The sequence below is a fragment of the Tupaia chinensis genome, unplaced genomic scaffold (genome assembly GCF_000334495.1).
Source record: "Tupaia chinensis unplaced genomic scaffold, TupChi_1.0 Scaffold000361_2, whole genome shotgun sequence".
Classification (NCBI taxonomy): domain Eukaryota; kingdom Metazoa; phylum Chordata; class Mammalia; order Scandentia; family Tupaiidae; genus Tupaia; species Tupaia belangeri.
Window position 1 is genome coordinate 5083493 of NW_006159858.1, and position 13196 is coordinate 5096688.

The 13196-nt window shown below is 40.7% G+C and overlaps 1 protein-coding gene across 1 annotated transcript in view; it reads left to right on the forward strand.

The window, feature by feature from the left end:
• Window positions 1-12952, forward strand: part of FAM117B (family with sequence similarity 117 member B) — a gene marked incomplete at its 5' end in the record, with an annotated part of 43466 nt that extends 30514 nt beyond the window's left edge. The window contains 4 exons of the mRNA XM_027773652.1: window positions 736-879; window positions 3558-3783; window positions 6168-6288; window positions 11976-12952. Of these exons, the coding sequence (XP_027629453.1) occupies window positions 736-879; window positions 3558-3783; window positions 6168-6288; window positions 11976-12294 (810 nt within the window). The remainder of the gene's footprint in view (window positions 1-735; window positions 880-3557; window positions 3784-6167; window positions 6289-11975) is intronic.
• Between the last annotated feature and the right edge of the window lie 244 nt (window positions 12953-13196).

The window sequence follows — 13196 nt, forward strand, 5'->3', positions numbered from 1 at the left end:
TGGTGCACATGGTAGTGCATATGGTAGTGCACATGGCTTACTGTGGGTTCGGATGCCAAGGTGATCTAAAACACATGAGGTGCGCTTAAGCCCAAGATCCTGACTAGCTAGAAAGATGAGGAGAATGGGTTGCTGTGTGACAAGACCCTGTCAGGGGTGCCTGTCCCTCACATGACTTCTTATATTTGCTCTCTCTGTCTGAAAGAAATAAAAATAAATGCATTTTAAAACAGGAAAATGAAGATTTGGGAGTGAGGCTAGGACAGAGAGTAGGAGGAACCAATGCTGGGTTACTGATGGGGCTTGTGGGAAATGAGGGAAGTTATTGGCTTTGAGCATTAAAATGGAAACAGTGAAAAATAGGAACTCTAAATAGACAGGCAGCTGACTGGGCTGGTTGATATTCCCTTGAGTTTATCTTTAACAGGTATTCTTAACTTATAGGGATGCCGAAATCATGTGTGGAATGCTTTTTATAAAATTGCTGGTTTTTAAAAATTGATTATGGCTTTTGAGTCATAGAAATCTTTTTCCTATGCTGAAGTTACAGAGGAATTCATTAATTTTTTTTCTAACATTTAAATTATTTCATTGTTTACATGTGGTCTCTAATCCGTTTAGAGCTTTTTACATGATGTACTCTAGTTCTACCTTTTTAATTATGTCATGTCAATCTAGATCATTGAAAGGTAATATTAAACCCCTCTTCTCTTCCCACCACCCTGCTTTCTTAAGGCTCCTGTTCCAAAGAGTGCACTTATTCCAGTAATTCCCATCACCAAATCAACAGGCTCTCGGTTCCGAAACAGTGTGGAAGGATTAAATCAGGAGATTGAAATAATAATTAAAGAGACTGGAGAAAAGGAAGAGCAGCTTATAGTAAGTAATTGGATACCCTTTTTTAAAAAAAAATCGTTATTTTATTTATCTTTATTTATTTATTTATTTACATTTGACCAGAAAGGGACAGAGTGAGAGAGAGAGAAAAGGGGAAAGTGAGAAAACAAGCTGCCAGGTCTGGGACTCGAACCACTGTGGCAATGTGTGAATCTAGTGCCCTTAGCCACCATACCACCTGCTGGCCCCAGTAATCTTATATCTTAAAATTATCCTTGCAGGGGCCAGCAGATGGTGTGGTGGTTAAGGCACTAGACTCCCACATGGCTGACTGTGGTTCGAGTCCTAGACCTGGCAAATTGAAAATCATGCCAGATGCATGTGTGTGTGTACATGCCCAAAATCCCAGGAGGAGAATGGAGAAGAGATTGCATCATGGCCATCCCTGCCTCGGGGTGGGGGGATGATTTATCACTTTCCCTCTCACTTTTTCTGTCTCTCTCAGGCAAGAGCACATGCCCTATGGTGGGGTGGGGGGTGGGGAATCCTTGTACTTAGGAGCTCTTCTAGTTATTAATAAATTTATGAGTTGGACCAGCAGTTAGCATAATGGCTATGTCGCTGGACTCCCATGTAGTCAACAGTGGTTTAAGTCCCGGAACCAGTGGCTTAAACTCAACACTGGGTGTGTGTGTGTGCGTGCCCAAGATCTCAAGAGGAGAATGGAGGAGAAGGGATTGCAGCATGGCCATCCCCCCTGGGGGGTGATTTCTCGCTTTCTGTCTGTCTTTCTGGTGAGCACACACACTCTATAGCAAAAACCTCTTAAGAAAAAAAGAATTAAAAAAAAATTTATGAGCTTGTTTTCCATATTTACTTAGGTTTCTTCCTTCTTACTGAGAGACAGTGAAAATTTATCTTTTGAAAAACTTTCACTTTGATAAATGTTTTTATCTATTGTATTGCCAATAACAGAAATCTGGATTCTGGATACTTTTTTTAAAAATAGAGATGTACTCAGCTCATAATTTGGAGGTATGAAATTTAGGAGCCCCAGCTGGTAAGGGTCTTGTTGGTACGTAGAGCAAGAGCCCGTCTGTCGTATCCATGTTTCTGTCTCTTTCTCTTGATTAACCCCAGGAGTCAATCATAGGGGCTCCAAGCTGATGACTTTAATCCTAATCACCTCCCAAAGGCCTCACGCTTTCTTTTTAAGTAATTATTTTATTTATTATTATTACTACTACTGTTATTATTTTAATTTGACCAAAGAGAACAAGAGAGAGGGAAAGGGAGAAAGGAAGCCACCAGGTCCAGGTCTCGAACCATGGTCAGCTATGTGGGAGTTCAGCACCTCAACCACCATGCCACCCACCAATCCCAAGGCCTCACTTCTTAATCCCATAGTAAGATTAAGTTTCCTCTTCATACCTTCGTAATACAACCAAATTGCAACACATGAACTTTCAGGGTACACAGTCAGGCTGTAGCAGCAAATGAATGAAAAGTTTTCATTTCTTTGCATTATTTATCTGTATTTAAAAAAATCAGTGGACAGGTGATAAACATCTCAATTTGTTTTCACTCCATTTAATAAAAGCTTACTAATTTGGGGCAAGACTGGCTACATGACACCAAATATATTGGGTTGTCAGGAAAGTTATGACACCTTTTGGCATAGAAAAAACATGTCATAACTTTTTCAACGACCTAATACTAAGCATGAATCAGCCTGCTCCTTGTTTTTTATCTGTTACTATTTGGTTTCAGTTGACATGCTGAGCTATATCATCCTGAAGTTAGAACTTATCTTATACATATCCTTTCTACTAACTAAATACACACAAAAATGATTCAGCTTAGAGAAGAAGGCATACCCACTCCTCCATTCTGCATGATGGGGTAAACTTTCCATGGAATGATAAAGGTAGATGAATCAGTCTTACAGGTTCCTGGTTTCCCTGCTGAGTGAGTCACACAAGCTCTCCTTTGTCTCCTTAATTTCCCCCTATAAGTAGCATTAACCTCTCCTTCATTTAGGAAGGTTTCTTGGGGGAGTGGGGGCTCTTTAGGAAAGTGGGCAGGAGGAGAAAGAGAACTAACAAGGGCCTTAAGTGTTACTATAATAGTTCACACTATGGATAACCTTTCTTCCAATTTGGAGCCCAATGTTATACTGAGATTTCTCCTCTTTTACCACAGTCCACTTGTATAATTTTAAAAATAACATTTAACAAACGATAATTATTTCATTGGAGTCCATGTGTTTAATAAGCATTGGCCATCTGTTGTATTCTGCCCCCCTCTCCCTCTCCATATCAAGTCTTCATTCAAAACAATCAGTGAGGGAGTCATTAGACAGGGATGTCACTAAATAGTGACATGGAGACCTAATAAATAGGAAGGATTTCTGACTTGCGAATCTCTGGCACTACAGGGGAGGATTATTTCAGTGGAGTCCATGTGTTTAATAAGCATTGGCCATCTGTTGTATTCTGCCCCCCTCTCCCTCTCCATATCAAGTCTTCATTCAAAACAATCAGTGAGGGAGTCATTAGACAGGGATGTCACTAAATAGTGACATGGAGACCTAATAAATAGGAAGGATTTCTGACTTGCGAATCTCTGGCACTACAGGGGAGGTTTGATATTGGGTGCATTGCTGGTGAATTTTTTAAATCAGTGGTAAGTACACATATGTTTTGACAATTTTATAACAGCCACAAGATATTCCAGATGGCCACCGTGCCCCTCCCCCCCTGGTGCAGAGAAGTAGCAGCACACGCAGCATCGACACGCAGACCCCTGGTGGGGCAGACAAGGGAAGCAACAACAGCAGCCGCTCTCAGTCTGTGTCCCCCACGTCGTTTCTCACCATCTCCAACGAAGGTAGTGAGGAGAGTCCTTGCTCAGCTGACGACCTGCTTGGTGACCCTCGAGATAAAGGTACAATTCTGGGGGAGTTTGTTACAAGATGATAACTGAATGACACCCATTTTATCATGATTCTGTTCATTTTCTAGTGGAACACATACACTTTGAGGCTACCAGGATAATGTGTTCAAAGTATAGGTTTAGAAAAATTGAAGTACCAAAGAGTAGGTTTTACTGTGATGCTCAGTTGCTGGCCCACTTAGATGCATTTATGGGCTTTCATTTGCACTTTATTTTTTACACTTCTTATTAGTGAAAAGTATTCTTTTTGGTATAAATGAGGTGAACATTTGTCCTAAAAAGCACGTTGTTTTCTGTCATCTTACTAGTCATGATTCTATTACCTTCATCTTCTTAGTTGAATATGAAGGGGACCAGCAGTTGGTGTAATGGCTATGTCGCTGGACTCCCATGTAGTCGACCACGGTTAGAGTCCTGGACCCGGTGGCTTAAACTCACATAGGGCGCGTGTACGTGCGTGCCCAAGATCCCGAGAGGACAATGAAGGAGAAGGGATTGCAGTGTGGCCATCCCCCTGGTGGGGGTGGTGGTGGTGGTGGTGATTTTTCTCTCTCTGTCTCTCTCTGTCTTTCTGGGAAAGCCCCGTGCCCTATAGCAAAAAGCTCTCAAAAAAAAAAAAAATATATATATATATGAAGCCCTTCAAGTTGGTGTTTTCTAGGTTCTGTATTTGTGGTATTTCTAACTAGAAATAAACTGATTCATATATTTATGGGCAAGATGAGCCTAAAAAGAAAAGGTTGGAATATACTTATGAACCTTAAAAAGGACCTGGAGATGGAAGCAGTTTTAATATTAATTACAAATAGTCTTACCTTTTAAAACAAATATGATCCTTGCATCTATCTATAATAAGACAATATTTTGTTAGCCTAATCCTGTTACTGTATGTACGTGAAAGCAACGCTGTGACAGTCATTTGTAAATTCTATAGTTCCATTCAGGGTCCCTTGCTTAGATGTAAATTCTACAGTTCCATTCAGAAGTCCCTCGCTTAGAACCTCCTACATACAGTGTCAGATGTCCTAAGTTCCATGGTTGTGGCTGTCCATTACTTCCAATCGCCTAGATCACTGAAACTGTAGCAAGTGCAGAAAGCAGAAGATTCACTGACGAAGTCACTTTAAACCATGGAGAGTTGTAAACTGTTGTTATTCGGACTTTTTTTTTTTTTTTTTTTTTTAGCTAGCTTTTGCTGTGATAAAACACAGCTATTAAAATGTGTCCCTTGAGGGAACCAACAGTTAGCGTAATGGCTATGTCGCTGGACTCCCACGTAGTCGACCGCGGTTCGTGTCCCGGACCCGGTGGCTGAAAACTCACGCCGGGCGCCTGTGTGTGCATGCCCAAGATCCCGAGAGGAGAATGGAGGAGAAGAGATTGCAGCGTGACCATCCCCCCTGGGGGGTGATTTCTCACTTTCTGGCTCTATGTCTCTGTCTGTCTGGCGAGCGCACGTGCCCTATAGCGAAAACCTCTCCAAAAAAAAAAATGTGTCCCTTGAGATCTCATATTTTCTACTTTCACATCAGTAATATGTAAGAACTTTATAAATTTAAATTTCAGTGTCATTCTGCACTAGTGAGTGGTTGGTGTTGAGTTTTTGGAAAGAAAACGGGGCCATAGTGCTGCTGCCAGCAGGGAGTTTGTAACTGAGCTGATACAGACTGAAAATTTAGAATAGTTCTGTAACATACCAGGAATTTAAAGTTACTAGAGTGTAAACTGAAGACGTCGGCAGTGAACAGGAATGTGGAAGTTTAGAAGTATTCCCTCTAGTGGGATTAATTTGGGAAGATTTCATACCTTTGAGCCAGACTTTGAAGGAAATTTTAGAAAATGAACCTGCTGCTTTTAGATAAGAAGTTCATAGGCAAAAGGAGCTGTGTGCCACGCGGTGGCTCCGACTACCTAGAACAGATGTTGTAGCCAGAGAAACAGAGAAATCGAACCGAGAAATTATGAAGGGCAGACAAGAGTTAATGATAAGCACTCAATGAAGGACAATTTCAGATACTTAACACTGATAGAAATGGAAATAGCGTTTAAGTATATTTGCTCTATATAGACTAGAAGTAGGACAGCCCGTTAGACTGGCATTCAGTACTGAGGATTAAGTTATACAGGCCTAGGCTATCATAACTGTAATGAAAAAGAAACATCTTTTGTCTGTGCTTTGATTTAACAAACACTAAGTCTCTCTCTCTCTTTCTGTTTTTTTAAACCAGGAATTGTGTTGGGGTAATATTGATCAAAGCACTATGCCTGCCCCTCAAGTTCACGGTGAGGGTGGAGGCCAAGAACAGTTAAACGTGACGTGACTGTGCATTTATGAAGTACTATTTCTTAGTAACTCCATGTGTCATTTCTTGCAGAGAATGGGAACAACTCTCCTTTGCCCAAATATGCAACCTCACCAAAACCTAACAACAGTTACATGTTCAAAAGGGAACCTCCTGAGGGCTGTGAAAGGGTCAAAGTCTTTGAGGAATGCTCGTAAGTACCCACCTAAGAAGTTCATTGTGAGAATTTTCAAGTAAGTTGAACAAATAGTATAGTGATTCGCCCTTATACCTTCTACCCAGATTATATAGTTAACAATGTTTGCTAAAAGTAACCGCAGTATTCCTATAAAACCACAGTGCTATTATCATTACCTAAGAAAGTTAGCAATAATACTTAGTATAAACTAATATCCAGTGGTTATTCATATTTCTCAGTTGCCCCCAGGGTCTCTTCTGTGGCTGTCAGTTTTGAACCTGTATCCAGTCTTGTTCACACATTGTCTTTAGCAGTATATTTATTGAAGATAGACCAGGATCTCACAGGTGTGGTTCCCTTCTTTAAAGATCAGGTCCCTTTTAGTTTCTATTTTTGATCTCCAGTTATCTCTCTCTCTCTCTCTCTTTTTTTTTTTTTTTAAATTATGACTTGTTTAATTTACCAGAGAGACAGAGAAAGTAAGAAAGCAAACCGATAGGTCTGGGACTTGTACCACCATTGGCCATGTGGGAGTCCAGCGCCTTAACCATGCCACCTGTTGGCTCTGGTCTCCATTTTTTTTTTTTTTAGAATTATTTAATTTTATTCATTCATTCATTTATTTTTAATATGACCAGAGAGAGACACAAAGAGAGAGAGGGAAAGTGAAAAAGCAAGCCACCAGGTCTGGGACTTGAACTGTGGGAGTACACACCACCTGCCCATCCTGGTCTCTAGTTCTTTAAACAGTTAAAGTCTTATTTGCCAATATAGGACAATTATGTTACTTTATAGATCTATGTTACTGTGATGATGATAATGTGAGAAGCAGAATTTTAAACTGAGTATCTAGTGCCGTTGGTATGTGATCTCCTATACTTGCATTCTTCTGTGGGCTGGTACTCTACTCAGCTGCGTCTCTCTCCAAAAGTACACAGCTTTGTATTTTTAGTAGCTGTGGCTCCTAGCTTTGCAAGCGTGTCTATAGGGTTCAAGGTATGTATGAGATTGGACAAATTAGGTGATGAACATTATTTGAGGATTCATGATAGTGCTGAGCCCTCACACCAACATCCCCCATGTCACAGTGGCTGCAAGTCTAAGAGCCACCTTTTTGGCTTTTTCTTTTTAGGTTTTTGCCATAGGGTGCATGCACTCATGGGAGAAACAAACACAGAGAGAGAGAGACAGTGAGAAATAACCCCCCAGGGTGATGGCCAGCCATGCTGCAGTCCCTTCTCCTAGGATCTTGGGCACTCACACACATGTACCTGGTGTGATTTTCAAGCCACTGGGTCTGGGACTCAGACTGTGGTTGGCCATGTGGGAGTCCAACACCTTAACCACCAAGCTATCTGCTGGCCCCTTGGCTTTTTCGTACAGTGAAACCTATAATAGTACATGGAGATTGTCCAGCCTCGTCTAGTTCACACAGTTCATCTTTTTCCTCTATCATGAACATCTTAGAATATTTTGAAATGTGGCACACACTTGTTTCTCTTATGTGTCCTCCTGTCAGTACTTCCTTTAAGTTAAATTCTGAATAATCTTACCACACATAGACCATTATTTTTGAATCCCTTCAACTTTTCTCGACTAGAAAATACCAAATGCCAGTTTCCTGTCTGCTTCTGTGATGGTAATTGAAAATTCTTGTTTTAGCAACTGTTTATTATTTTTGTTTTTTTCTCATGTGTCATCCTGTAAGATTTTAGTGGTGCCAGCTGAGAGTTTAAGCCAACATTTCTGCAGATTGTTCTCTGAACTTCTGCATCATCATCACCTGGGATGTTAACAGATTCCTGGGCCTAGTGAACCTCTAGTTATGGAGGTAGGACCTGAGTTCTGCATCTTTAACAAGTACCTCAGGTGATTGTTAGGCTCAATTTGAAAATGCTGGCATAAACCTTTTTTTTTTTTTTTTTTTAAAGTGTTCTTAAGAAATCAGGTCATTTTATTAAGTAAAAATCAATTGGCCCAAATGTGCCTTTCTGGAGTTGAGTTCCTTGATTTACTTACTGGCAGTTAGTGTTTGCTTAAGTGCAGAGAAATGGTTGATTAAGTAAGATATAATTTGAATTATTTTTCAGACATCACTTTAAAAAAAAAAAAAAAAGAACTACTTATTATTATTTTTAAGTTGTTACAGGGCACACGTGCTTACCAGAGAGAGACAGAGAGGGAGGGAAAGTGAGAAATCAAGCCATCATGTCTGGGACTCAAACCATGGTTGGCCATGTGGGATCCTGTTCAGTGCCTTAACCACTATACCACCTGCTGGCCCCACATTACTTTGAATATTTGTTATGTAAGTCCATGTTTTATGGTATCTGCCTTAGACTGTAGTATTTGTTAAACATCTCAGGATACAATATCTGAGCTAAATACTACTATTGATATTTATATCAATACTACATACTATTATTGATATTTTTATCTAAAGGAAAGGGAGAAAAGGTGTGCGTGTGTAAGTAGGTTTGGTCTTAAGGTTTTGGTCTACCATACTATTTTTTTTTGAGAGAGAGATTTTTGCTATCGGGTGCATGTGCTTGCCAAAGAGACAGAGAAACAAACAGAAGGCAAGAAATCATCCCCCAGTGGGAATGACCACACTGCAATACCTTCTCCATTCTTCTCTCAGGATTTTGGGCATGCATGCATATGTGCCCTGCACAAGTTTTAAATTGCCAGATCCGGAACTTGAACCACAGTTGGCCATGAGGGAGTACAGCAAAATAACCATTATGCCATCTGCTGGTTCCATATATTATATGTGTTAGGGCACAGTGATCTGTTATTAGAAGGCAAACTTTTTTTAAGATTATTTCATTTTATTTGTTATTATTTAAATTGCTATAGGGCATGTGTGCTCACAAAAGAGAGAGAGAAGGTGAGAAAGCAAGCCACCAAGTCTGGAACGCAAACCACGGCCACATGGGAGTCCAGCACCTTAAACACCATGCCACCTGCTGGCCCCCACCCCAAACATTTTTAATTACAGAAGCATAATCTCAGCTTCCTATCTTCTTTAAGGGATTGAAAACACACTTTGAAATGTAAAAATAGCGGGGTATGTGTGTTCTTGTTATCAATAATACTGGGTCATTGGAAAAACCATGATGTATTTTTCCTATACAGAAATGTGCCATGACTTTTCCAATGACCCAGTATATCCAAGAAGCCAGTAGGTGGCATGATGGTTAAGGTGCTGGACTCTCTCACATAGCCTACTGCTGTTTGAATCCCAGACTCAGTGGCTTGGAACTCATGCCAGGCATGTGCGTGTGTGTGCATGACCAGAATCCCAAGAAGAGAATGGAGGAGAAGAGGATGCAGCATTACCATCCCCTCTGCAGGGTGATTTCTCACTCTCTCTCTCTCTCTCTCTGTCTCTTGCTCTCGCTCTCACTCTCGCTCTCTACCTCCCTCTCTTCCCCTTCCTCTGTCAGTGTGTCTCCGGCCAGCACATGCACCCGATAGCAAAAATCTCTCTAAACTAATAATAATAATAATAATAATGATACATGCAAATATTATTATGGCACTAGAGGAACGCTCAACCTAGCAAGTTTCCATTATATTCAAGAAAGAATAGTGCACATGTAAAACATAATTTTAATGATGTACTTTTCTTTCTTCTTAAATTATTGTGTGTACTAAAGCTATCTGTGGGTAGTGTTTACTATTTTTTGTCTTCATGAAAGAGAGAGGGAGAGAAAGGCAGACAGATTAGTATCTTTGACAGTGTCCCATTATGTCACAGTCCTTCTGCCCCAGCTCCCAGTTAGCTAGGTTTACAGGTACATAGTCATGCTGGCATGTTGAAGCTGGCTAGGGACCTAATCCAGGCCTCTTGGCACCATCTGTGCACACCCATAGCTGGGACTGCAGAGTGCTCACTACTGATCGATAAGATCTGCCCACCCCAAGTATTATCTGCCTGGAACCCACATCTTTTCAGTGCCTACTCTCCAGGTCTGTTGTTAATGAATTCTTCAAAACTTAGCTCAGATATTGTGTCTTCCTACCAAACTCCCTCTTCTTCCATGTCATATTACCCACCCCCTTATGCTGTTCTAAACCTTTTACAAACCTTTGTTTTCACATCCATCAGATTGTCTTGCAGAGCTGTTAGCCTCTTCTGTGCTCTAGACAACTTCAGCAGTCTGGTAAAGCTTATGGATCACTTCTCTGAATTACATTATTTTTTCTTTTTTTGAGAAGTTTTTGCTATAGAGTGTGTGCACTCACCAGAAAGACAGAGACAGAAAGTGAGAAATCACCCCCCCAGAGGGGATGGCCATGCTGCAATCCCTTCTCCTCCATTCTCCTCTTAGGATCTTGGGCACGCACGCACACGCACCCAGCATGAGTTTAAGCCACTGGGTCTGGAACTCAAACCGCAGTCGACCACATGAGAGTCCAGCAACATAGCCATTACACCATCTGCTGGTCCCCGAATTACATTTTCAATGAGAAAGGTTAATTATATGAAATACAGTTCTGTCTGCAGTACCCCTCCTCCCCCCAAAATATAAATTTAGCTCTTTTCCTCCTTATAGATTATTTCATTTTTGTGTCCTCAGAATCTAGTACAGACTTGGCACACTTAGGTTTTTTTTTTTTTAAGATATTTTTCCCATGGGGTGTGTGCACTTGCCAGAAAGAGAGACACAGAGAAAGCATGAGAAATCACCCCTTGGGTGATGGCTACACTGCAGTCCCCTTCTCCATTCTCCTCTTGGGATTTTGGGCGGGCACACACACACACGCCCCGTGTGAGTTTCAAGCCACCAGGCTCGGGACTTGAGCTGTCATTGACTACATGGGAATCCAACGATGTAACCATTACACCATTTGCTTAGGTTTTTATTGAGCCGAGTTGTCATTGGGACCAATGATAACAATACTTTGTTATATGATTATATGACCTTTTCATTCTAACTGTTCATTTACTGAGATTCTCACACTTTAATTTCATTGTAATTTTGTGGCACTTCCATGTTACTTTAACCATTTAATTTTTAAAATTATTTTTAGTTTTTATGGAATAATATTAACACCGGAATCTTCTGGGTTAATTTACGGGAAGGCTTAAGAATAGGAAAGAATTTGGCTTTCATGAAAACTTTCAAAGCAAAAGGACTTTTTATTTTGATTTCACATTTACATTTTGTTGCTTAGAAAAGAGATTTTTTTAAAGCACTTGCAGAGAAAACCCATGCCTTCCAAAGTTTAGTCATACAATGGTGGAACTGAGCTAAAGATGGACATTCTCTTTTATTAATTTCCTTGCCTTCTGCCCTCAGAATAGTGCAGACCTTGGAAAAATTATGGTAGTGGGAACAAATTTTTATCTCTAAACAGCTAGATTTTCTTTTGTCTTAGAAAAATATTATTCCTCGTGGCTACCTTAGCTCCTCAGTGAAATGCCGTGGTATCAGCCCAAGGCATCTGCTTGGTAACGGCACTAGCCAGGGAACTCAGAGCAGCAGTGAGGACGAATGGGTCCTCCTGGCATTCTCACATACATATTTTGAATCATTTGTCTAATAGCACTTCCCTAGTTGGCATTTGAAACTTTTGACATAGCTTGAGTTCTGTATTCCTTTTATGTAGCTTTACGTTATCAAGTTTTTGAAAACAGTTTGTATCTAGAATTCAGTGATTTTAAAGTACTGGTTTGTCTGTTCTGTGCCTAGACCAAAACAGCTTCATGAAATCCCAGCTTTCTACTGTCCTGACAAAAACAAGGTGAATTTCATTCCGAAAAGCGGCTCTGCATTCTGCCTTGTCAGCATCCTCAAGCCTCTTCTTCCCACACCAGATCTAACCCTCAAAGGCTCTGGCCACAGCCTGACAGTCACCACCGGCATGACCACCACTCTGCTACAGCCTATCGCTGTGGCTTCCCTGTCTGCAAACACGGAGCAAGACCGAGTCTCTCGAGGAACAAGTACAGTCATTCCATCAGCCTCTCTGCTCTCACCACCAGAACCAATTGAAGAAGCGGAAGGGTAGGTCCCAGTGTTATGTGGCCGTTGTTCTGGAAACTGAGAACCTCCACAGCTCACTTGACTGAGACAGCATCTTATGCTCCTGGTCAGCTGCGCTGAGCTCCACGCGACAGTGGGGCTTCTGGAAGAAAGGAGCCTGTCTGATGGCTCTGCCCCTCATGAAGGCCAACCTCAGTGCTTCACCTGCGTTGTCTTAAAGCACTGATTAAAACAAAACAAGGTCTTACTCTTCACTTTTGGAGGCACAATATCACATTGTTTTTTGTTTTCAAATGAGACTCATTTAAAAAACATTAAAAAAAAAAAAAAGAAAAACAACAAAACCTGATCCCGGTAACCATGATTCCTGAAGGGAGAAGTGAATGATGCTGCAAGAACCATCTTTTATATGAAAATGACTATTTTATAATATCACTGTCACATTTTCTGAAACGTAGCAAACAGGATGCTCAAACGATTCTTTGGTGGCCTCTGTTTCTTGTTTCCCTTTCTAAATATGTGCTTTTCTCAGCTGATTTCAGCATTGGGACCAAAGGGATTGTTGACGTTTTCCCAGCAATCTTAATCTCATGACTATGTTCTTCTCCCAAACAAGAATTGATAAATAAATGCATTGAACAAGTATATATAAAAAAAAGATAAAAAGCAATATTCGTACCTTATGTGATTTATGTTTTTGATGTCAAAAGTATGTGCTTTAGGTGAAATATTTGTAAAACTGCTGTTTTCTTCACTACTCCTGTACACATTTCACCATGTGGTCAGAAAAATTATAGTCTAACGACAGATGCTTCAATATGTTCTCACCCATACTGAACTTGGCTTAGAAGTCAGTGACTCAAAAGGAAACCACCCAGTGTTGATGGCTAGCTAGGAGTCAGGAGCCCCTCTGGTTCTGTGAAGTAC